Raw genomic sequence first — 26,399 nt, 5'->3', positions numbered from 1 at the left:
GCTTTCTTACCAATAACCAACTCAGCTAGTCGAAAGGCAATGTTTAGCAATGGCAGTGTTCAGCGTGTTCTTTCCTAAACAAGTGCTTTCTCTTCATGATTTTGACATTACCTTGGGCACCCCTCTGACGAGGGGAACACAACAGCTTGCCTGGTTTTTAATATTTACTGTAAGATAAATATTTACAGCAGATTATCTCTCACTCGGTGTCCTGGCAGTTTTCTCACAGGCAATGGCCACAGCTGGATGTACCATTTTAATTACCTGAAGGCTGAAGCTGATCCTTCAGCTACAGGGTTTTATGTCTCTCAGTGTAAAGGGCACAGTCTTTGAAGGCTGGAAGATAATGTATTTATAAGCAAAACACAGCCATTTCACCCTACTAAGAATAGTAGGTGGTATTTTAAAACCTGGTTTGACTTTATGTACAAGCTCCCATTGATCTCAAAGAAAACACAGTTCAACTTGCACTTCACCAGGGATATAACTGTAGGCCAGCCTGGGGTGAGGGAGTGAGAGGGTGTTCAGGCTATTAACTGACAAATTCCAGGAGGGCCAAGCTGCCATGCATAAAGAGGCGAAGCAACCTTCCTCAACAGTATCATAAGGCGGAAACTGATAACGGAATAGTACAGAAAGACCTTTTGAACTGTTGGCAGTAGCGCAGCCAGGAGGTGGATGGGCTATCATTTGGACTCCACTTCAGGCAACAAAATTTCTTGGCCTGGAACTGAATCCAAAGCTAAGGGCTTGTCCACACTTCAGCTTCTTCAACAGGTTTTTCGTTTCCTGCTTTCCCCAGGAAAACCTGCTGTTTACAAACATCAATCTGCAGAAAACCTAATTGACATTTGTTATGAATCAGCAGTAAACAGTAGGTTTTCCCGGAGAAAGCAGAAGGGCAAACGAAAAGCCTATCGGATCCAAATCTAGAAAACACGGGGCCTGCAGAAGTGTGGCTGAGCCCTAAACCACTCCACAATTCTTGCTGTATTGGGTTTTCTTGTGACCTTACCAAGCCTCCATACCAGATCCAATTTCGTTAAAGTAAATGTTGAGGAAGCTTTATTTTCCCATCGAGCTGTGCTACTCACTCAAATGGGATAAGGGGTTGAGGGGGAAGCACCTAACCAATTCAGACAGACTTCTCCCTCACAGCTGTGCCTGGGACCCTGGACTGCTAGAATGTCCTGAATCCTTAAGACTGAAGAATTCCAGAATTCCCAATGCAGAGAAAGCTGGTCATTGCCAAAACCCAGTAAAACCAATGTGACAAATACAGAGGCACAAATAGGGTCCCTTGTACCCTTGGCAAGGAGCTATATCAGCGCGCGCGCACACACATCCAAAACATCACTTTACTGCAATAGCCACATTGATGTGCCCCAAGTACTCGAAGCCTTTGGAGGCAAGAAGGAAGGGCGACAAAACTGCATGCCTTTGTGCTGTGGTGCAAGAAGGATGGGATGTTTCTCCCATGTTTGATCTCGCCTTGACAGTGGCAGTGTGTTGACACACAAACACATACAACATATACTCCATACAGTCCCCCTTTCTCCTACGACTCAGCTCCAGGCTCTTGTCTAAATTCATGACCTTACGCAGATAACTGGAGACAGATTTCTGGGGTGATTTTTGCTCGTCTCCCGGGGTCTGTTTTTACCTTTGGAGATGTGTGCAACTTTCTTTGGATTGGGGATATAATCTTTGAGTTTTATATTTTATTTTGGGTGTACAAAAGGCGATTCCACCTTTAGAGATTTCAAATTCATTGCTTCTTTGTATCCCTCCTAATTTATCTATTAAGCTCCTTGGGACTGGCCAAACACAAACAGCTATTCTGTAAAGTGCCACATATAATGTGGCTCTGGCTGTAATATCTATCAAAAGGATTGGCAAAGGGTTAACTAGAGAAAGGTTAAAAGGCCAGTGCATATTTTTAGTCTTTGGAAAAGATTATTGGTACATGTTAACAATCTCAAAAAAGAAGAAGAAGAAAGGAAAAGAATGCCACAAAGAAAATCTGGAACAGAATAGCTTTAGATAAAAGGAGATGTGGCAATTGGTTTAAATTGCAGAAGGGAAACGTGTAGCTGATATTAGGAAACAGCTTTAAGAAAACACTGATGGAATTAGTTTGGAAAGCATAAAAACATAGTGCTAGATAATTCTTAGGGTTGCTCTTCTTACTATATGAGGACAAGGAGGTATCACATCTTCTTGCCTGCTCCCCCTCCATAACATAAAAGTGTATGATCATTCTCAACAGGCAAAATACACTCCAAATTGCTGCTAATGATGTCCGATGCTTCATTTCTTAATAGTGCCTCACAACTTCCCCAAAGCTTGGTGCTGGACAACTCAGTGTTTACAATTGGCACTCGCTTCAGAGCCAGCCTATTTCCACATGGAGGCAGGCAGGATGTCATGGTTTTCTTTGCCAAAAGGGATGGCTGAGCCCTTTTATAATAACAAATGATGTTGAAGGTTGGAGTTTATTCTTGGCACTGGATATTAGAAACTTGAAAGCAATATCAAGCCCACATTTACATCTGTGTCCTTGGAAATGTCGAAGCAGAGAGTCAGCTCTCGAAGAAAAAAGAAATGAGGGGGTGTGGTGGGGTTTTTTAAAATCAAATTATCCTAGAGAGAGTAGAATGTTTTAAGTGTGTCAACAGAATATACAATAAAATCCAATTTGGAGGTGGTGAAATTTGACTGTGCAATCTCTCCCCCCCCAAAAAAAATATCAAAATATTGAAATAAAGTAACTAGATTGAAGTGTGAGTGTGGTGGCATTTTGAGCTGAAAGCCTGAAGGCTCTCCAAAACTCAACAAAATCAGTTTATAATTACATTTTGGGTGAGGATGAGGATAGTTAATGTGCATAGATGCTAAATTTAGCACCTTAGGCAGAAAACAACTGGCAATATAGCAACTTTAAGCTCTGACTGTGTAAAGAAAACCACACTCCCCCCACACTGTGATTCCCTTGAGCAATTTCAGCTGCAAACAGGATACATCAGAGGAGATCTGAATTTATTTGTTTAATTTTAAAAAATATATATTTTAAGGTTGCCTTTAAGGGCAAAGGCTTACGCTTTCTTAGAGCAACAGAAAGTAAATGATGTTAAGAAGCACAGTTTAATTTATTTCAGGATCAGCTAATTTGGAACTGCAGCCACTGACGAACTGGGAAGAATGTGCTACAGACATGAGACTGTCTCCCTTGCAGGTTCCAAAAGCCAGATACCATCACCCTGATGGGCCCACTTTAGGGTAGCAGTGTTTTGGGCAGAAACACCCACAACCACATGCCCACCGAAACTTGAAAGACTGACTAGTAAAATCTAATGGCTCTCTTCTGCGATTGGATTGAAGACTTACACAACTTGCAACATATGAATAACTTGCATATAAATGCAGACTTGCCATGGACAAATTCAATGATATATAGGGAATCCATTCTTACAAATACTGTAATAGGTTAAGATCTGGTAAATTACAATAACAACTTTGTGAAGTATAGAATTTGGAGTTCTCCCCTCCTCCCCCTTTTACTTTCCCTTCTACACAAGTGCTGTTTCTCTTTTTCTCTATCTCTCTTTTATTTACGTCTCACCATGTTTAGTGGACATATAATTATGTACTTTTAAACTTTCAATAATTAAAAAATAAATAAATAACCGGATCCAGTGTTGACACTGGACAACCTGCAGGAATCTTGGAGAATCTGAAATGAATTGTGAAATGTATAAACCTGAAAATGATAAATAATTTATTTTTAAAAAAGAATCTGAAATGATACACTTACAAGGATCCAGGAGGACAAATGTGGAAATGGGAGAGATCAGATATTATCTTCCAGATTCCAAAAGAAACTTAAAAAATCAATTTAATGTTGTTTTTTATATTGTTGTAGCCCAGCCTCGGACAGCAAGGTAAACAATGGTATGACATTAAATTAATAATTCTGAAATCTCAGAAACGGTTGTTGGTTTTTTCAATTTGACAAACCTGGCTCTCTCTCACCCTTCTCTCACTCCCCCTCTCTCCTGAAATTCAACATCCTTCTCACACTGGGCATGCAGGATCCTTCCTCTTGCTGGGTCAGACCATTGGTTCATCTACTAGAGCAGAGCTTTCCAAACTTTCCATGTTGGTGACACACTTTTTAGACGTGCATCATTTCTCCAACACAGTAATTCAATTTTACTAGCAAACCGGAGGTTGAACTAACCCAGTGACGGCCAAACCTGGCCCTCCAGCTGTTTTGGGACTACAATTCCCATCATCCCTGGTCCTGTTAGCTAGGGATGATGGGAGTTGTAGTCCCCAAACAGCTGGAGGGCCAAGTTTGGCCATCACCGAACTAACCCCTTTCCAAGCGCAGGGAGCATTCACGCGACACACCTACACACTGCAGCTGACACACTAATGTGTCGCGACACACAGTTTGGAAAGCTAGAGTGTTGTCCCAACAGCAGGGACGGGGAACCATTGCCTTCCAGATCTTGTGAAACAAGCTGACTCCAGCATAATGTGTTCAAATAAGTTATCTTTCATGTCAGCCCACTCCTTTGCTCAAGAAGCTGCTTCGCTTTGTTTTGGCTCAGCTTCACCTTGGATGATATAATATATATATATATATATATATATATATATGCTGTTTTAGACCAATAAGAATGTCAGCTTCCTTTTGCTACAGAAAGGTGAAAAACCAAGGAAGTCACAGGGTAATAGCACAAAAGAGCTGATGCACAGAGGACAAAGGGTGTTCTCACGAATTACAGTGGTACCTCGGGTTACAGACGCTTCAGGTTACAGATGCTTCGCTTCAGGTTACAGACTCCGCTAACCCAGAATTAGTACCTCAGGTTAAGAGCTTTGCTTCAGGATGAGAACAGAAATTGTGCTGCGGTGGCGCAGCGACAGCAGGAGGCCCCATTAGCTAAAGTGGTACTTCAGGTTAAGAACAGTTTCAGGTTAAGAACGGACCTCCGGACCGAATTAAGTTCTTAACCCGAGGTACCACTGTATAGGGAAAGGGAGCAGGAATGAAGTGCACAGCATGTGGTTTTCCTTTCTAGCCAACTCAAAAACAAGGCAAACAAGAGAGATTAAGTAACGTTCCTCAAAGCAGCCTTCTGAAATGGTGACCTCTATTGAAGAGGTCAAAAAGGAGGCAAGCATAGCCTATCAGCTTGTCATTGTGTGGTCACTAAGTTGACATTGCTGACACATGGAGCAAAGAGAGCAACGAAACTTGCTGAAAGGGTATTTTATTTGAATGATCTCAGTCATCCCCCGGTTCCTAGGGTCCAAAGAACACTGTCTTCACCTGAAGAGGCAGTGTGCAATGACAAATGCGACAGAGCTGGTATTCTACTTAATTAGAAAACGTCTCCCTCTGCTCTTTCACCAGTGAGGCTCTCAGAGCAGCTTACAGGAGATTATAATCCAATAAAACAAAGAAGCAGCAAAGCAGATGAAATTCTAGCAGAAAGCTGCCTTAAAACAGATGCCTAAAAGGTGTAGGGAAATAAAAAGGTGTTCACTTTGGAGGAACCGAAAAGGAAAACGATGGGGACAAGGAAGGTCTACAGATGGCATACCACAACTGAGAAGTCCCTTTTTCAAATAGTCACTGGTGGTAGAAGGACCAAATAGAGACAAACCTGGCCTCCTCCAACAGAGGAGCGGCAGCTGCAGGGGGCTTTCCTCCCCAAGCAGAAAACAACACTCAGCTCAATACTCCAGTTACTCTGGAACTGCAGAAGCAAGGAAAAGGCCACACTGGCCTCATTGCTCTGCCAGTCTGCTAACACCAGGAACAGAAGATCAGCCTGGCTCAAACTACATATAAATGCTCTTAGTTCATGTCATGTTCATGTCATGACTTGAAGAACCAAAAACTCTCTTTCCCTGCACCTCCCTTGTGTGTCTTAAGTTTGTACGTGTGATACCAGGCTTCTATATCATCACCATCATCATCATCTCCGATAACTGCCTGAAAAGTAGGACTAAAATATAGCAAAGAACTACCTTCCTATGTGTACAAGTTCGCAATCTTATGGTATCTGGGTATCAAGCAGTTTACACCTTTAAACTTTAGAGCAACCTCTTTGAATTATGCTCAGAAATGGACTGGGAGCCAGTGGATTTGTTTCATGTTTTCACATGAAACTGCCCAGCTACTAATATCTTCCTCGGATGCCTTTCTTCTGGTTTCCCTGCTTTCATTGGTGAGCAGTGGTAGCTGGCATCCATTGGAGCTTGTAGGGTGGAAGGCAGGGAGCCCAACAGTAGGTGGCGACATAGCTGAAGACAGGCAGAGCCAACTACGGTAATTCTAGTTTTGTCCCCATCTGCCTCTCTGCTGAGTTCTGCAAGGGCGGCACTGAGGCTGAGGAAGAGGAGACTGATAGGTTATGCGCCCCCCAAAATTGATTGTAAGTAAGAAGGTGGAGGTTGGCAAAGGGCAGACTGGGATTGGTGGGGCAGGGCCCCATTTCCCTTATGGAGCTGCCTCCACTGGAGGTGAGGCAGGCAGCAACACTTCCTTGGTCCTCTGGTGTCCTGAGTTTGGAACCTGCTCCATAATGAGGGTCAGCTGACAACATGTGATGTCATTTCAGTGCCAGGTTATGACATTTCATTTGCCCAAGCCTTTCATGTGCTGAATTTTTAAATTGACATTTTAATCTAGCCTATTGCTCTTTTCCCCAGCTACAGTTTCTGTGATCTTTTATAAAGTTGTAAATTTTATACTTTTACCATTAACTGTTCTGGCAGATTTCTAAAAAGAGATTAAAAATAAATAAATAAGAGGCTAGGCTATTTAAATTCTAAGTGTAATAGTCACAACTTTCTTACCTGCCCTTAACCGTAAGGTACCAGGAAGGGTTATAACAATAAACAAATACACAATTCCACCAGTATGCCAGTTCCACCCCTTGCTTGTGTCACTGTGGCAGCAGCTTGAATAAAGGAAGATATAGTATAAAAGGACTCGTAGGACTTCAGTGAAACTGCTGGCGTTCATGGACAGAAAACAAGAAAGAGAGGAAACCAAACTCTCCCTCAGGATGCTAACTAAGTATCCTTACCTCTGTTTGTCAAACCTGAGGTATGAGTAATGGGAGCCCTGCTCCCTTATGAGGACTGACTTTATTGTCCTGCATCCAAAGTCATAAGTTACACACTGAAAAAAGGAGTTTGTTTAAAAATAGCCCCTCATGCTTCCTATTTTAGGATTTAGTAAATCACAGCAGTGGCCTCCTATGGATGCTGTGACAGGCAAGAAACTGGCAGCATGTTGAAACTCCACCCTCACAATCCTCTCGATAACAGTTAACCCCAAAATTGACTGACAGGATGACAGTCCTCCTATTAATCTTTTACCAGATGGTAGGAATCTCTGAAGCAACGGCTTTGGCCTTCATGCTCTCCTCCAGATGGAGAAAGTGGAGATAAGCTTCTCTTTGTTGTTGTTTATTAACGTACATTATGTTTTTGCTGGAAAGCACAGTTGCAAATAGAATACACGAGGGACACATGCATATAAAACTTTTTGTGCCCTAGTTTTCTTTCAACTTCCTCCTTCTCACCCCCTGCACTCTCTCTGCCATCCATTCACAAGACAGCAGCACTTCCCAGGGTATAAACAAAGAGGATCAAGGTTTCTGTGTTTACACAGCAAAGCTAAAATGTGCTCATTTCAGTGATACTGTCCAGAGAGGATACTTAGAGACATTAACACATTAGTCAGGGTTCCAGACACCCTCTTCCCCCCGCCCCCTCCACAGAAGAAACCACAATGTGGGGAATGAGTCCTAGGCCTCACCTTGTTAGGATTGTTCCTCAGAGAGGGGAAGAGCTGGTGGCTACCATTGTAATCCCATCCAGCCTCCTGCAAGATATCAGGAGTCTGTTGCCTGGTTTGCCGAGACACAGTGAAGTGAACTCGCTTCTGACTAGCCTGTGTACGGATAGAAGAGAAACAAACCCAGCTTGTTAATCCGTTGCAAAAGCAAATCTCTCAGGACTGGGAGAATGCAAATATTTTTAAATGATTTTATTAATGACTCCTTATAGTCCATCATACCACTTCTACATATTTTTCACTGTAGATAGATCCATCAAACAATTTGTAATATTAAGTAATCAGTGGCCTATTTAATTTTTTTAAGTCTTTTTTGCATTGTGGGTTTGTTTTTTTTTACTAACTGGACAGAGGATGTTTTTTATTAACTTACCGCTCCTTTTTTTGTCAGACTTTTGCTGCCAACAAAGGTGGGACAAGGGAGCAAAACTAAAAATTAATGGGGGGGGGGTGAAGAGGAAGAAAAGACTGGTGCTCCCCTACTGGAAATATATAAAAGCAAAATGCAACTCCTGGTCAATACAACACAAAAGGCAGAAGTTAAATGTAACGTTTGGATCTAGCTCTGCATCCATTCATTTGTATTATTAATACAAACCCACCCACAATTCTATCCTGGGCTTTTATGGCATGCCATCGTATAGGAATATCGGCATCTGAACTTTAAATCCACATAGTCACAGTATTGTCTTGTAACTAAAAACAGATGTCTGAAAAAGATTTAGATTAAAGCCATAGGCATGATATGAAACTAAACCAGCTGGTGGTGTAATAACTAATTAATAGAGAGATCTATTCTATATGAAATAATATGAAATGTATTATAAAGTCAGATGGAGATAAATCTACGGTTTACCTCATGAACTGCTTATTTACAAGTAGTTGCAAATGTGATGAACTGCTTGTGCATGGTGGTCGAAGTGCGGTTGGAGTGACAGAAGTTCAAATAAAGCATTTCTCTGAAATCTCATGGTTCTTTCTATATCATGGGTCTGAGTGAGAATTATTGGGGCTGAACTTGAAAAACTGAGAGGTGACATGATAGCTCTTCATATATTTGAAGATGGCTATCACATGGATGATGGAGCAAGCTTGTTTTTTGCTATTCCAGAGGGTGGGGCCCAAACCGATGGATTCAAAATACAGGAAAGGCGATTCTGATAAATATTAGGAAGAACCTTCTGACAATAAGATCTGTTCAACAGTGGAATGGACTACCTCAGAAGGGGAGGCAGGGGGCTATTATGCCCCCTTTGCAGATAAAGATAATGGCCCAAATCAAGAGAAAGTTAGTCATGTGTAAGCCTCATTGAAATTGGATGGCCACTTACTTATGTCCCGTTAATTTCAATCAGTGGTGGAATCACTAACAGCCTTAGGATTTGGATCAATGCTGTGACTAAGTCAACTCCCAATCTTGCTCAAGATGACCATAACTAAATTAGGCTGAATCTGTCAGTTTTGGTCTCTCATTCGTTCAATATTAAGTACAGTTTTTCCGCATTTCTCCATCAGTTTGCTTCTTTCCCCCCCTTTAAGTAAGAAAATGTAAGGGCTTCAACTGCATTATTAAACATTTCTGTGGATTCTTTCAAGTTCAGTGGGTGCACATGCACACACATGGACTCTTTCTGCTTACAAAGCACTCTTGATCTTTTCATAAATCTAAGGATAATTTGAAATACTAGCCTCTAGTAGGGTATTCCCTTTGATGCACATGCACATGCACACGCACATCAACACATGCACACACACACACACACTGGTATCTTGGTTCTCGAACTCAATCCTTTCTGGAAGTCCGTTCAGCTTCCCAAAGATTCAAAAACCAAGGCGTGGCTTCTGATTGGCTGATTGGCCCCGGAAACAATGCCGACAGCCGAAACGGATGTTTGGCTTCCAAAAAACGTTCACAAACCAGAACACTTACTTCTGGGTTTGTGGCATTCGGGAGCCGATTTGTTCATCATTAAGCCGTTCAGGAACCAAGGTACCATGGAGACTGGGTCATTTTTACCACCATAAAGCCAAACTGCTATGTTTGGCTTCAGAACATAACAAGAGTATCCTGATTCTAACAGTGGCTAACTAAATGCCCATGAGAAGCCCTTAGGACATGAGGGCAATTGCCCTCTCCCCCAATATAATTTCCCAGCAACTGGCAATCAAAGACATACTGGCTCAGTTCTTGGAGGAGACTACACAGCCCTTATGATTAGTAGCTACTGATAGCCATGTCTCCCATGACTTTCTTTAGCCCTTTTTAAAAGCCATCTAAGCTGGTGGTCCATCTCCACATTTTGCGACTTGCTTCCACGAACGGGTGGACCTAGCTAAAGCTTCAAACCTGCTATCATCATACATCTATGTACTTCAGTATGGGAAACAGGCCAGAATCTCAGATGACGTTACCCACCTACACAATAAAGAGCAGGCTGGAAGCACTTTTGTAAAAATAAAATTCCACATTGCTAATTTAGGAATGATTTGTAAAGCTTTAGGAATACGTCTCACTGAATGAGATTAGTAGTGTATTCGTTCTAATGAAATATTGTCACAATACTCCGCAGGAATTAGAGGTCCCTTTGATGACATTTAGTAAATCATCTCCACTTTCCCACCAATATTAGCAAATGGATTGCACTTAGGGAGCATAGTTAACTTGGCAAGAGTGGAAGTGGAACAGCTTTCTCTTGCTAAGTGTGCAGTTCATGTCTTGAAGTATCACCGCTTATCAGATATGCTCAGAAATGGCGAGGAAGTTGAGTCAAACCTGTATCAGCTGGGCTGCACTTTCTGGACTTCCGTATCGAAGATCGTGCCCATTAATTGCCAAAACCCTGTCATTCTCCTGAAGCTGCCCGTCGCGGGCGGCAACGCCTCCTTCCAGCAAGTTGAAAACAAACACCCCAGTCTCATCAGCCTTGCGGACCAGCTTGATGCCCAGCTGCTCATCCGGGCTGCTTTTGTTCAGAACCACATGAAAACTGTCGTCCCTGTTGCAGGGAATGTCCAGAGAAAGTCCACTGTTTCGGCATCGGTACCTCTGCTCTCTGAGTACGGTGAGCCGGAGGACTTGGCAAGGTTGCCTCAGGACCGACAAGGCGTAGCTGTGCGGCACGTTTCTGATGTCTATGCCATTTACCTGGAAGACAGAACCACAAACCAGTAAGGTTAAAAAAAAAAAGGCCATCTAATTGGAACTGGCACTGCCAGACAGAAAGACCTACTCGTACAGATGTCTTCCTGTTATAGCGACATGTGGCATTTGCCTCCCTCAAAAGAAGCCAAGTTTTCATTATATAATATCCTTTCCCCACAAGGACAGCACACACTGTACTGTTTTCTTCCTCTCCTGCTGATTATCTCCAGACATAATGGCTATTTTTCAATTTTATTACTGCTCCTCCTCAGGCTCCAATATCCTCTCGCCTATCTCAATTTTGAGTCCAGCAGCTTCTCCTTTTCCAGTGCTGCCATTCCCCACTAACCCTGCCTTCTCTCCCATTCTGGTATTTATCTGTTGCCTCAATGATACGTGGACTATAATTGAAACACGCCGCCCTCGATTTCTGAATGATAAAAGAATATGGATACTGATCACGGTCCACATCTTCACTAAACAGTATAAATAGTGGGACTGAAGGAGGACGCAGGCAGAAAACCCAAGTTTTAAATACTTAGGAAATCGCATATGTTTGAAATGGCTTTCAGCCATTTTATACCAACGTTTCATTGGGGTTCTCATTGTTTGTTTTCACAGGAGATTTAATCCTATCTCTGCTAATACTTCTAGCACTTAAATTTGCTATAAGGGAAATAAATCAAGCAACGGTTTAGAGATGCAGTTTTATGCAGTTGACCCGCTGACTCGAGTCCCTGTGGAAAATACATTCTTTCTCCAGCAACTTGACTTAGCCTTCTCTCAGAGAATGAGAACTGAGTAAGGAACAGCAAATTTCTGCTATAAAGTCGGAAGTAGGGCTGGATGCATCCTTCGGCAAAATAAGCCACAGAGAAGGGAACCTACCAAATTGGGAGCTTTCTCCATGGTGAAAAGCGTTGCTGATCTTCTATTTAGCTCAATACACTGTGAGGGCTCCTAAGAGTAGTTAAGCATTGCGACATCTGGAGAAAAAGTATTTGCAGCAGCACCAGGGAGTTGTTTCCTCAGCACTGCTTCAGTTAAGGTGACCACATGTAAAGGGGGGTGGCGTTTCTGTTAATACAGTGGTGGTCAGCCATTTTGGCAAGCATACCACAAGTCAAATCTGAAATACGAGAGACTGATGAAGAGCTGGATTTAGGCCTACTGAGTCCACAACGATCCAACACAAAGCATATTAAATACAAATAACTTTGCATTAACTAGGTGAAGGATTGCTGCTGAAACTCATTGGTTTGACTTCAAAATGAATCCACACCAGTAAACAGAAAGATGCTGCTCTTCCTTATGTCTTCTTCCTGTCACCCCTTCCTCTTCTGTGCAGGCAAGGAATGTTGTTTGCCATGTCCTCAAGCTGAATTAGGAACTTTTACACATAGCTGTCAACTTACAGATTTGAAAATAAGGGACCAGCAGCCTCGGAAATAAGGGATCAGCAGCCAAAATAAGGGATTTTCCGGGCACAGGTATGTTCAACTTCTGAGCCCCTCTAAGCCAAAGGCAGAAAGCCCAGCCAGCGGCCAAATGAAGCCTCATCAATAAGGGACAGCAGCGGGACATGGCGCTGGGATAAGGGACTGTCCCACCAAATAAGGGACACTTGACAGCTATGCCTTTACATAAAAGCAGTGTCTCTACGTACACTATTAAAAGTCTCCTCACATTAGCATCCACCTCCATTGAGAGTGTACCTTTAGTATCATGTCCCCTGGCAGCAACCTTCCATCCCTGGCAATGATTCCATCTCGGTAGATGTGCTGTATGATGATGTGAACCAATGGCGTTTCGCTGCCTCCCACAATCCGAATGGCAAGGCTTTCGTTGGGATCACTGCGGCTGATCTTAATGCAGGTAATTTCACCATCTGGGATGAGGTGGTATAGCCTTGGGAAGACTGAAAACACACAGAGAAAAGGCCTTTATTCAGAATACAGATCTCTGGTTTTTGCTTTTTTTGTTTGTTTGTTTTAAAGAAATCTAGCCATAGAACATGGAGCTTTGCACAGTTGACCCAACTAGGCATTAACAGATCTGCTGTATGTTAAAAGGGGTAAGAGATTACATCCATTCGGTTCATGGTGCAAGAAGGATTTTTCCCCCCTAAGCCAAAATAATGCATGCTAATCTTCATCTTTTTAAAATCAGTTGTTGTCTCGGACATCTCTCCTTACATAAAGCAACTTCCTCTGTCAGCCTAATGATTCCATAGTACACAGCACAACAATGCTATGCAGAGGACACAAATATACAAGAAAATTTCAGCAGTATGCTTTAGAGAACCCAGTTCTGTGATCACATTCTGGTAAAAGCCCTTCTCTGGCTGTGCATACAATACCCTTAAAGCACATTCAAAACACGTTCTCTATCTCTCAAGAAATTATGGGCACTGTTACTTTATCCTTCACAGAGTTAAAAATTTCCAGCAATCCCTAACACAGTGAGGCACAGCTAATGAGAACAGGTACAGAGTACAAGGAATACTGAAAGTTAGGAGAAACAGCTGGACAACAGATGTATATGAGTCTGAAGTATTAGCAGGACCAGTCTGAAGGGATTTTTGCCACTCTAGGAGAAGCATCCCTCATGCAAGCTGCCTATATCCCCATTATCTCCTGAGATACTGCAGTGAATACTGAGGTGCATTCTGAGTATTTGTGGAAACAAGTCACATCATAGGGAGTGCAATATCTCATACTTGCAAACTACATCTAGTATACTGGGACACTTCTTCAATTGGGTCATCCCAGGTGCTTCAGGTCTTGCTGTATGATAAAACTGGCCTTGTGCATCTATCCGAAGCCAGTTCAAAGAAAACATCTCACTTTAATGTTGCCATATTAAATCCTTTATTGTTCCAAGGCTAGAGGAAGGCCTCAATGACAGGATCCAGTACTACCACCAAAATGCAATGTGAAACCTTGAATTTCACAGAAAACTGTCTAGCAGCTAGCTGAAACAAAATCACTTACTGAAGATTCACCCTCACCCAATCCTTTCCCCTATTCAAAGTGCTGAAAATCAGACGACTGATTGAAACTACCCAAGTTTCAATTGCAAAATTCAGTGACGAAACCTAGTTCTTTGAAGCACATTCGATCCTCATTTTCCCTCTGAAAGAATTCTGGTCTTTGTAGTTTACGCCTCAGAGATTTATAATTTTCAATGATCCTTCACAAACTAGAATGCCCAGAATTCTTTGAGGGAAAGAATGCACTTCAAATCTATAGGTTGCCAACAGCAGTGTTATGTGTATTAACAAGAGCAAGTACAGCTCCAGTTATTATGTCATAATAAACACTCAGATTTCATATTTCCCTTATCTGCCACTGCTAGTTGTTTCATCTGAGGTTTTCCAGAGTGGACACTCAACAGAGAGCCGCAGGCAATCCCAGTTTCCCTGTGTTGGTGCTGACCTTTAAAGCCCTAAACGGCCTCAGTCCTGTATACCTGAAGGAGCGTCTCCACCCCCATCATTCACCCAGACACTGAGGTCCAGCTCCGAGGGCCTTCTGGCAGTTACCTCACTGTGAGGTGAGGTGCCTGCCTTGTGGAACACCCTCCCATCAGATGTCAAAGAAATAAACAGCTATCCTACTTTTAAAAGACATCGGAAGGCAGCCCTGTTTAGGGAAGTTTTTAATGTTTAATGCTGTATTGTGTTTTTGATATTCAATTGGGAGCCGCCCAGCGTGGCTGGGGAAACTCAGCCAGATGGGCAGGTTAATAATAATAATAATAATAATAATAATAATAATAATAATAATAATTCCCAATGAGTGTACCTCTACTGTAAATGTTTATCAACACAAGTCTGACACACTCACACCTTAACTTTGTAAGTATTGTCATGTAAGGGAGGCTGGTTCTTCTAAGTTTGAGGTAGCCTGAGGAGATGTGGTCCCTCGTATGTCAGCAAAGCCTGCCCATGGCCTTATTTGGCAGTTAGAAGCAGCTCTCCAATCAGCACCGGGTGTCAAGCCAGTATTTTAATTTCCCAAAGTGCCCTGAAGCACTACTACACTGGGGAAATTAAAATGGAGGGAAATTAACACGGTGTCTCACCCCACCCACTGCTGATCAGAGGTCTCAGGGAAGGCATTGGCAATGGGCCCTGCTGGAACACAGAGGCCTGGCAGCTGCCCAAGGATACCACCACATTCTGATGACCTACAAGTGCAAATCAGCTCTAACATTCAAAGGAAGGCATTTCCATAACCAGTTAAACTCAAAACTACCAGCAATAATTAACTCCAGTATAGTAATAGTGGCATTTGGATGCAAACATATGCTGATATTTCAGTTACAGATAGGTAGCCGTGTTGGTCTGCCATAGTCAAAACAAACAAAAAAAATTTTCCCCCTTCCAGTAGCACCTTAAAGACCAACTAAGTTAGTTCTTGGTATGAGCTTTCGTGTGCATGCACACTTCTTCAGATACACACTGATACACATGCTGATATTGCCAACTAGATCAAGTGCCTCCATTTCTTACCTACTGACAGAAATGGGCTTCATTCTAAATGCCATTCCCAAGAGCCTTGTTTTCCTTTCTCTGGTGTTCTAATTCTTCTTGTTAGCTACTTTTCATCCCGTTTTGAAAAGCCTTCCAGTTAAAGGAAAATCCTAACCATCGCATACCTTGCTTTGTCCCCTCAAACTTCCATCTCTTACATAGCGATGAACTGCCAAACCTAGAGAGAAGTATACTTTCTGTCTTGCTTTTGCCGATTCTGCTTCGTGATTTTGCTGCGTGTGTTTGTGGGGCGGGGTGCACTGGATCTGTCAATAATAATAAAACATCATCTCCATGCAGAAATATCTGGTGTACTGCTTTCCTGAAGAATATGTCAAGTCCTTACTTCAGGGAACACCTCTACAGAAAGAAAACTTGTGTGTTGCAATTAATTTATTGTTTAAAAGCATGGCTAAGACACCCTTCTTGGTTTCTGTTAACTATATTCCAAATTCAGGAGATTGTGAAACAGCGGGCAGGAAGGAATGGAACTAGCAACCCAAAAGCTGGGTCTAAAAGTTATATCTAAAGTGGAACCTGCATTGACATAATTGTTACTGACACATTTGTCTCAACAAGATGTATTGATGTTGTATTTCCTACGATTTATTTTACAGAGGCAGCGAAAACACTTTGCACATATTCTTTACTAAAGTGGATTCTCTGAACAATTTTGCCTTTTTAATATCCACTACTTAAAAAAAACAATTACTGGTCACATGATACACTTATCTTTTCAAAAATAGTTTGGGTAGAATTACTTAGATGTGATTGCTTCCAAGTTAAAAATACCTCCTTGAATTTAAGATCCTACTTAGTCAGATAACTAATCACATTTCCCTTTTCTCTGCTCCTCTTTCTGCTTTGTACAGGCAAGCTAAATCAATGACTTATCTTAAACAGTCAAAATCCCACCAGATTTCTTCTGTTATCTGGCTATTTATGCTCTGCTTATCACCAAGTCATCTGTCAGCTCCACTGAGATTGCTAACTAACAGGGTTTTGCCATATTTGGGTTGCAAACTCTATCCCAGGATCAAAACTCCATCCACAAGCCTGTCTGGTCCAGATTTTGACCAGTCTCCAGCATAAACTATCTGGTCTGTTACAGTTTTCTGTTCTCATGTCTCATATGCCTTCTTCTGTTTGTATCAGTCATCTCCATATATCCCATACACATGGACCTGAATTTCCAGGCAAATAGTTGTTTGTTTCTAGAAGTTATCTTTGTGATGAAATGTGGTGTGTATGCTCTCTGAATTCAGTGAAGATTGTTAGGCTATGTGCTCATTGTCTTCTGGAACAAATTTCAAGCCAGTCCTTTGCAAATAAATGTTCAGAATTAATGTTGCTCAGTCGATACAAACGGAAATTTCGTTTTTGTCCAGACTGATGTTCTTCCTATTATAGAGCTAAAGAGCAGGTTTTCCCTGTGAAAGGAGTGGAGCAGGGGCAAAACTGCTTTGACTCATGGGAAGTGGAAAACCACCCAGACTCATGTTTTCTACGCAGAAGTGTGGATAAGCTCTTAGTTCAGCCTATTCCATCTACAGGGACATTATAAAATTGATACCAGACTTCTGAATCAGTATCTTGATTGTACTAGAAAATGTTCATTTGAATAGCACTGGTTAAAAATAAAGGAGTGAAGTCTAATTTCTGCCACAACAGGAAACATGTATAAAGACAAGAGTGGCAATAGTTTGACACCCACCACATAAAGTTTCAGAGGGACCAGTGGACATCAGGAATGATGATTAGGAATGATTTACAGCAGTTTCCCAAACTTGAGTCTCCAATTGGACTACAATTCCCATCATCCCTGACCACTGGTCCTGCTAGCTAGGGATGATGGGAGTTGTAGTCCAAAAGTCTGGGAAACCTTGATTTACATGAATGGGGATCTGGTCTGACCTGGCCCACCAACCCCTCAAAAATAATACCACTTTTCACCATAGCTGGTTTGACCATGGCTTCGCTGACTTCTGAAGCAGCATACAGCTACTGCCATTGATGAGTGGTCAGTGTGCTCCACAAACAGGGGAAATGTTCTGTATGCTCTAAAGTGCTGGCAAAAGATCTGAGCAGATAGGGGTGCTGTCTCTTGTTCTGGAAAACTCTGACCACCTCTCAATGGCAGGGGCTTGCTCAGCACCACCGCAGAAGGCGCCAACGAAACTGCTTTGGTCACAGTGGCAGCAGCTTATGCAGTGCTGCCACAGAAACTGCTGCTGAAACTGACACGGTCACCCACTGTGGCCACCACCAAACTGCAGGTGTGACTAGGAAGAGAGAGAGAGAGAGAGAGAGAGAGAGAGAGAGAGAGAGAGAGTCTGTGTGTGTTACATTGTTGGCATGGGTGGGCATTGATGTGTTTGTGAGCATTCACAGGATAGGACTACAAGCTTGTTTTCTCCTGTTCTGGAGGGCAGGACTTGAACCAACGGCTTCAAGTTACAAGAAAGGAGATTCTGACTAAACATCAGGAAGAACTTTCTGACAGTAAGAGCTGTTCGACAGTGGAACAGACTCCCACAAGAGGTGGTGGACCCTCCTTCCTTGGAGGATTTTAAGCAGAGGTTGGTTGGCCATCTGTCATGGATGCTTTAGCTGAGATTCCTGCATTACAGGGGGTTGCACTAGACGGCCCTTGGGGTCCCTTCAACTCTATGATTCTATGACTAATTCCTGTCAGCAGAAACACCTCAGAAATTCATTTCCCATTAATTTCCCATCCCACCTTACTTTAGCAGAGAAACAGTCTCTGAATTGCAGTGTGATGGAGAAAAGGAAATGGAAAACAGGCAGAAGATCAAGAAGGCACAGGACAGGGCCAGGGCCTCACAAACATATGCAACGGAGGTTCCTAAAATGAAGAGCCTGCTACTTCTCATATCTTACTGGTGTCTCAAGGCTGCTCTTGCATGGGCAGCTGTTAATGTTGCTTCTTGTTCCCTGTGGGGTTCTACCTTCCCTATCTCTCTGTGTAGGCCTTGATAAAAGAGACAAACCTAGATCTTTTAAAATCACACTTTGACTAAATGTTGATTGTCAGGGGACATACGTCTAGACATAAACTGAAGCTAAGCTGACAGCTACCGAAAGGAAAGTTAAAATAATACTGGCAGTTAAACCATCTGAACTGCAGCTGACCTCAGCGAGAGCATGAAATAGGAAATATAATTTTAGAAACAACCAGCTCTTGAACCTTGACAGGATTAAATGAACACGAATTTTGATGGATCAGGAGGATTCTAGAAGCTAGATGGTGACAGCTGACAGCCGACAGGCAATTGGGGCCTTGCTTAAATGTTGTTTCCTTCAAACCCACAATCCTCCCAGAATTCTCCTTGCAAAACCACAGTCTCCACAGTCCCACATCGAAGATGAAATGAGGCCCAATTCTGATTAGTCATTTATTCTTCCTACCAGATGTGCTAAGTGTATAAATCCTTTGAGCTCTGCTGTATAGGAAACATACCATTCCGCTGTATATATACCGTATATCCCTCAATACCTTCCCATGTTGTTGGCATTAAAGGTACAGTAATAGCTTTAGGATCAGGGAGTAAGAGGAAGATATAGATGAACGGAATTGGCTATATGTGTACAGGGGCATATGCATGCAGACCGTCTGCCTGAGGTAAAATGGTAAGGTGCCTTCACCCCAGTGAAAGTCAAGCTTACTGAGATTGTGTGGTAGCAGTTTCCAGGTTCTGCTAGTGGCACCCCTGCCATGGGAGCTGCAATGGTGGCTTCCAAGTTCCAGTATGATCTCTCTGGAACTCTGAAGCCATCACTACAACTTTTTCTCCAATGATGCAGGCAGAACTGCGTCATTGGGATGTTGCCGCCCGAGGCAACTGCTTCAGCCTGCCTCATAGGCGTGCTGGCCCTTGTACGTAGTACACTATCCATGGAAGAAAACCTATTCTCACCTCTAATGGTGAAGAATCTTTTTTTTTTTTTTAGTTTATTTTCCCCAAGGAAAGTGAAATAAACACTAAGCAGAAATCTAAGTTCACCCACACCGATGACATAATCAATGACAAAGTGTCTTGTGAAAGCTGTGAGGAAAGGTACGTTACAGCAACCCAGCCAGATGGGTGGAGTATTTTTTTATATTATAAGTTTCTATAGAGCTTGTTGCACAGAATAACATATTTAACTTCTGGCTCAAGAATTTAGCATTCACAAGATTCCTATACAATTTCCCACAAAGTTTCTGTTTTCACATGTTAGAATTAAACAATCAACTATTTAAAAAGACAACATTTTAAGAATAAAAGTTATTACCTTCCTCCAAGGCAACCAAATGGTCAACACTCTCCCTCTCGGCGTGGTTAGCAACGGCACTCCCACTTTTTGTCCTCCGAAGAACACTAAAAGCTCTGTTTATTTTTTTAAAAGACCTGCTCCTTATAGAAGAACGTTCAAAATGTCGAGCTGCAGCAAAGAGAGAGAGAGATTTATTTTTAAAAGGAATAAAATTATGTAGGTTTGGGATAAAGACCTAAATACTTGTTCTGAGAACTATTAAAGGAATACACACACACACACAGAAAGAGAGAGACTTTTGCCCTTGCTTTGCAGTTACATATATCCTCCCACCCTCTTATTTTGTACCTGTCGTCCCCCAAAATGGACTTGCAGGGCTTAATATTGATTAGCAATTCCACAATAGTCCCCAAAAGCAATAATTTTGCACTGGCACTGCAGAATTTCACTCTGACCAGTGTAGTTCATATAACTGAAGGATTTGTAATAATATTAATGCCATGCCAAAGTCACATTATTGCAAAAAGAAAAGAAAACCGGGGGGGGGGGGGGCATTGAGAGTCTTCATTGCAAGAAGCTGTTACTCCTTCCCTGAATTTGCTGGAATAGTCTATTATCCTCTTTATTTTCAAAAAGCAGTACTAAGTCGTAACAATGTGTCTTCAAAGGCCAAATTGTTATTCTTCAAACAATACCCAATATTATAAATGTGGCCTAATGAATCCGTAACACATTCCTCCTTTTCTTTAGGGTTGATAATAAACAAACACATTCCAAGTTTAAAGATAAAAATTAACAATATATATAAGCCAGTACTACTGTGAGGAAAAAGCTGAACTGATTTTTCAATGTTTTTTTGTGGGTTGCTGAAGGGGTAGACTATTTTCCTGAATTGGTGCATTTTCTGGTTCAAAAACGTTTGGCACTTTTTTTGACAGCAATTTTCTATGTTTCCAATTTTGTTCACAGATTTCATATGGTATCAGTAATAACTCATAAAAAGGAGAGATTCTGTGGGCCCATGATCAGATAAGCATGCCGAAAACTGGATATTGTTATGTAGTGATATGTGATGCTCAGATAACACCGAGCTAGAACCCATAACAAAACCTGGGACTGTATTGCCAGATGTCACACAGAAGTATATGCGGAGGTGAAAGACATACAAAGTGACTCACATCTTTACGGTATTTGACAGTTCAGGTAAGGCACATGACTTGAGAAGTTCCTGCACTTCTTGTGCCGCTTGTGCATCTCATTATTCTCATTCTACCACCCCAACGCAGTATTACAAAGCTTTTGTGGCTGCTTTTGTGACATCTCTATATATGCAAAATGAATAGAGAAATGTAAGGCCCTATTTGATTCTTTACTCCTTTTGACTGCCATTGAGACTTGTACAAAATAATTGTTGTGTACTGGTATTTTATGTACCTTTATACTATATTACTGCATATTTGAAACTACATTATTTCTGTACTTAAACGTTTTACCTTAAAACTATCGTACTTACACGTTGTGTTTAAATTTACTATTAGCTTCTAACTGTTATTCTTAGCAGAATATACACGTTTTTCTTTTCAACTCTCGAGTAGGAATTATTCCTTATATTGAAACTTGTGGCCTGAGCTCTTGGTATATCCTTTTTAGTGTATTTCCAACAAGAACTCCAATTCCTGCTTTTGTTGTCTAGAACATTGGTAGCACTTTTCCCACCGAAAATTTGTGTTATTTTGTACATTGTGTGACCATTAGCTGATTTATAGAGCAACCTTAACCCCTGATCTGTGCTGCTGGAGGGTGTTAGGATGCACTTGCACACACCAGCCTGGGGGTTGCGTCAATCACTATAGAGGTTCCCATGGCTTTCATGGTAAGTGTGGTACATGGAATGTTGCCACCAGCAATAGCCAGCACAGAACACCAAGATGGGATATTCATGGAGGCAGGGCAGAGATGAAACAGAGCTTGCATGAATTCACTGGATCCTAAGGCACTCTGTCCCCACCATTTGGTGCCAGCACAGACCCAACCCCCCAAAAACCCAACCCTGGGATCTAGATTGCTTTGCTAGGATCTCAAGACCCCCACAGTTTAATATCAGGTTTTTTCTGCTCCCCAAAAGTATGAAATGTCTTCTGACAAGTAAATGTGGCAGAAGAGGGGTCATTCAGGGAGAAGGGGGCAAAATCTGAGGAGCTTCTCTCTGGTTCTTACTTCTAGTTTGGTTGCTTCTGTGGAGATCTGCAGAGGTGGCTCCTGACTGGCTGTCTTCTGAGGTGGTGCTAAAGGCTGGATTGATTAGGCCTGGCTCATCTGTCATTAAGGCGATGGTGGCAGAAGCAGAGAGCTCAGGGCCAAGGGCAGCTACAGTTAAAGGGGCATTAGAATCAGGAGATCCATCCTGCGAACGCCGTTTTCGTTCCTTGGTAAGGCCGTAATGAGATGCTCCTTTACACCTAAACAAAGAAGGGAAAGAGAAACGTCATGTTGTGAAAACGGTTCAGATCTACTTGAGGCAAATGGAGACAAACAATAGTGTTCGGGGGTTCTTTATTTTTTTTAATGAGGCGAAATCACAAAAACTGTTTGACCAGAAACAACATAGGACAGAAAAAAGAAAAGATGACTCTATCTTACCATGTTCAGTTTTCTGAGCAGACTGTTAGCTTTCATCATATTAAGTTAACAGTAACAAGGCCCAGCAGTTAACATGAATTCATTTTATTAAACAATAAATTAGACTGGACAGTGAGCAACACTATGAAAAGATTTTTGGCATGTCATGTTTTCCCAGAACTAAATAGGAGAGGGAAGGGGAAGGGGACATCTAATCATAATGGATTAAGTTATTAATTCACGTGAAAAATCTACTTTTTGATGAAGAGCCCCATTCTAGCAACACAGGCCTGTTTGTGGCTGCAGTTCCACTGCATAGGAAACAGAGAGGCAGGTGACTGATCACAACAAAGAACGGAGCCTATAATCAGCTCTTTGTCTTTGGCTAATGAAAGAGGGCAGTGTGAGACACGAAAGCTTGTCTATGTCAGCTTACGTTTGGGGAAAGAAAAAGCCACACACATAGGAGGCTGCTGGGCTCGACACCATGACAAACAGTGTCTGTCATAGCAGCCGTCACTTTGCGAGCGCCGTTGCATCTGCCTTCCAGATTCAGTGTTCCCACCGCCTTTGCAAAAGGCTTTCCCATAAGCTCACTGAAACAGGCCTTCCTTGTTGATCCACCTGCCTCTTAGTGAGAGTTGGGATGCTTCGGACGGTCATAGGTTTAGGCCTGGTAACAAAAGTCTCTCCCACGTAGGCTCCCCACCTGCCCTCTGGTCATATGCTCATTTTCAAGCTCCGTAGCTCAGTCGGCAGAGGGTGAGACTCTTAATCCCAGGGTTGTAGGTTTCAGCCCTGCGTTGGGTGAAAGATTCTTGCATTGCAGGGGCTTGGACTAGATGGCCCTCAGGGGCCCTTCCAACTCCATGATTCTATGGCAAGAAAAGCAAGAAGGCAGGCAATGCAGGGGCACCATTTAAGGAGGGACAAAGGGACAGTCCCTCTTCCCACAGCCACATGCATTATTCCCAAGCACACCTACACATCTGGTTATTATGAATATATACACATAAGTACACATGTGTGCGCACACGCACACACACACACAACATAACTCTTTTTTAAATTTAGTGCAAGGACATAAGAAGAGGCTGCTGGATCAGGCCCACTTAGCCCAGCATCCTGTTCACACTGCAGCCAACCAGCTGCCCATGGGAAGCTCCCAAGCAGAAGCCAAGCGCAAGTAATGGGTAGCATGCTGCCTCCAATTGTGAGGCAAAGCATAGTCATCTTCATGGACAGCCTTATCTTCAATGAATTTGTATATCCTCTTTCAAAGCCATCTAAGTTGATAGGCATCCCTGTCTCCCATGGGAGTGATCTTGATAGTTTAACTATTTATTTATTTATTTAATTTCATAAAATTCATACACTGCTTGATGGTGACAAACAAACACCCTCAGAGCTCCCTGGGAAAAGGGACCACTCTGGGAATTGCAGCTGGAAGAGACGACTGGAAGAACTCCACAAGATTCTGAGACGGGAGAGTGAACGGTCATAGCTACACAACTTGCAACTCACCAATTCAAAGGCTGAGTCTGCAAAGAGACAGCAACATGGCTCAGAAGACCCAGAATTTAAACAAATGTTATTCAAATGCGTACACACACAGTCATTTTCACAGCTTATTGTGAATTTTATTGCAATCCTCTACGGCAAAAAAATTCTCTCTTGCTCATGCATGAGCACACGGTTTTCACACTCTGAGAAATGCCTGACTGCCTCACCACGAGGAGCATTCAAGATGAATTGAATCCTTAATGAGAGTCGCACAATAACCATAAAAACCAGGCCACTCTGAGGAAATTGCCTGTCACTTATCTCCAGAACCAACCTCATTCTGCCACTGCAAAGGTTCAAAACATGCTCCTGCTTGCAATGAATTCCGCTTTTTAATCAGTCTCTAATGGGCTTGCCCCACTTTCTGTTATTGTTCTCTTTTCTGTTATTGTTCTCTTGGCTAAGGTTAGCCAATGACTTTCATACAAATGTCCTCTGTGAAGGAACTCCTGAAACAGCGGTAGCCCTTAATAAGACAATGCTGCTTTAATGTATGGAATGCATGCCAGCGAACTGCCTAATGAAGAGTGCTTTCTGCTGTGCTGCTCCCTAGCTGAACTTGTTCCTCCCTGTTCTGTTTCTGACCAGCCACTTCTTTCTTTGCCTTTCAGGGCTGGCTCACACCTAAGCTCCATGGCAGCTACTTCCAAATGTCCACTCCGCCACTGAAATTAGTAGCGCCCCTTTTCGGTGCCTGTGAAGGATGCTCCTACAAGCATCTGTCACCGACACATGAAAAGGTGTTTTCACTAGGAGTTGCTAGGCAAGACACTCTATACCTTAGCTGAAGTCCCTCCATCTAAAGCACTGACTTATATTTACTTTGTAACGTTTACAGGATTGTTGTGCGGATTACAACTAAAGAATGCATGCACAACACTTTGAACACAGCAAAGTGCTATACAAACGTTAAGTAGAATGATTATGATGTTTTTCCTAGTCAAGAACCACTGCACTTATTTTGAAAGTAACTTTAGACTAAATGTTGGTGACAACTCTCATGTACGCCATATGTAAGGTAAAGGGACCCCTGACTATCAGGTCCAGTCGTGACCGACTCTGGGGTTGTGGTGCTCATCTCACTTTATTGGCCGAGGGAGCCGGCGTACAGCTTCTGGGTCATGTGGCCAGCATGACCAAGCCGCTTCTGGTGAACCAGAGCAGCGCACGGAAATGCCATTTACCTTCCTGCCAGAGCGGTACCTATTTATCTACTTACACTTTGACGTACTTTCGAACTGCTAGGTTGGCAGGAGCAGGGACTGAGTAATGGGAGCTCACCCCGTTGCGGGGATTCAAACCGCCGACCTGCTGATCGGCAAGTCCTAGGCTCTGTGGTTTAACCCACAGCACCACCCACATCCCTACACCATATGTAAAGGGTAAAGGGACCCCTGACCATTAGGTCCAGTCGTGACCGACTCTGGGGTTGCGGTGCTCATCTCGCTCTATAGGCCATGGGAGCCACCGTTTGTCCGCAGACAGCTTCCGGGTCATGTGGCCAGCATGACTAAGCCGCTTCTGGAGAACCAGAGCAGCGCACGGAAACACTGTTTACCTTCCCGCCGGAGCAGTACCTATTTATCTACTTGCACTTTGATGTTCTTTCGAACTGCTAGGTTGGCAGGAGCTGGGACCAAGGAACGGGAGCTCACCCCGTTGCGGGGATTCGAACCGCCGACCTTCTGATCAGCAAGTCCTAGGCTCTGTGGTTTAACCCACAGCGCCACCCGCGTCCCTTACACCATATGTAAGCCACTGCAAATAACTACTATTTTGTTGTTTATTTATATGGTGGGAAGCCTCAGGAACATGCATTACTCCTTTCAGACAAACATTTGTACCTCAAACGTATAACACTATCTGCCACAGCAGCTACTGCTGCCTTTCAGAGACTACTTATGCTGACACTGCTTAGAAAAAAGAAAACAGGATTAAGCCAATGAATTCCTCTCTTAAAAAGAACAGTGGTGCATGGGTAAGTTTGATCACATTGGAACAGTTCCTGCTTAATTTCCATATGGCTTAATTGTCTGCCTTCCAAAACAGGCCATTAAGAAACAACTTAATGACACTACTAATAATATTTCTGCCACTGAACAGCATCGCATCTCTGGCAGTGCCCATCAACAGCTTTTATTTGTCCTTGGTTCAAAAGGAAGATCATTCAGATGCTGAAAACCAGTACTGCAAACCATCAGCTGCCGGTCATCAACAACTCCACCACAGTTCAGGTTGGGTGGGATGCTTCAGGGACCAAATATGGTATTGGTCTCTGGCACATTGGGTTGGAGGAAATGGCTGATGCATCACATCAAATAGTTTGAGAAGCACCTCCTCTGGCAGCGTTCCCACATGAGTGCAGTCATAAGGTA

The 26,399-nt window shown here is 42.7% G+C and overlaps 1 protein-coding gene across 5 annotated transcripts in view; it reads right to left on the bottom strand.

Annotated features, from left to right (window-relative positions):
* Positions 1 to 26,399, bottom strand: part of LNX1 (ligand of numb-protein X 1) — a 126,634-nt gene that overhangs the window by 18,158 nt on the left and 82,077 nt on the right. For 4 of the 5 annotated variants that reach the window (XM_053404416.1, XM_053404418.1, XM_053404420.1 and 1 more), the window contains 6 exons: positions 22,060 to 22,301; positions 19,861 to 20,010; positions 15,690 to 15,830; positions 12,743 to 12,945; positions 10,659 to 11,030; positions 7,847 to 7,981 (listed from right to left, as the gene is read on the bottom strand). In XM_053404416.1, coding sequence (XP_053260391.1) covers positions 7,847 to 7,981; positions 10,659 to 11,030; positions 12,743 to 12,945; positions 15,690 to 15,830; positions 19,861 to 20,010; positions 22,060 to 22,301 — 1,243 coding nt within the window. The remainder of the gene's footprint in view (positions 1 to 7,846; positions 7,982 to 10,658; positions 11,031 to 12,742; positions 12,946 to 15,689; positions 15,831 to 19,860; positions 20,011 to 22,059; positions 22,302 to 26,399) is intronic. The other variant, XM_053404419.1, reaches the window with a different exon arrangement.

The sequence above is a fragment of the Podarcis raffonei genome, chromosome 9 (genome assembly GCF_027172205.1).
Source record: "Podarcis raffonei isolate rPodRaf1 chromosome 9, rPodRaf1.pri, whole genome shotgun sequence".
Classification (NCBI taxonomy): Eukaryota; Metazoa; Chordata; class Lepidosauria; order Squamata; family Lacertidae; genus Podarcis; species Podarcis raffonei.
This window is presented reverse-complemented; position numbering and strand designations above follow the sequence as displayed.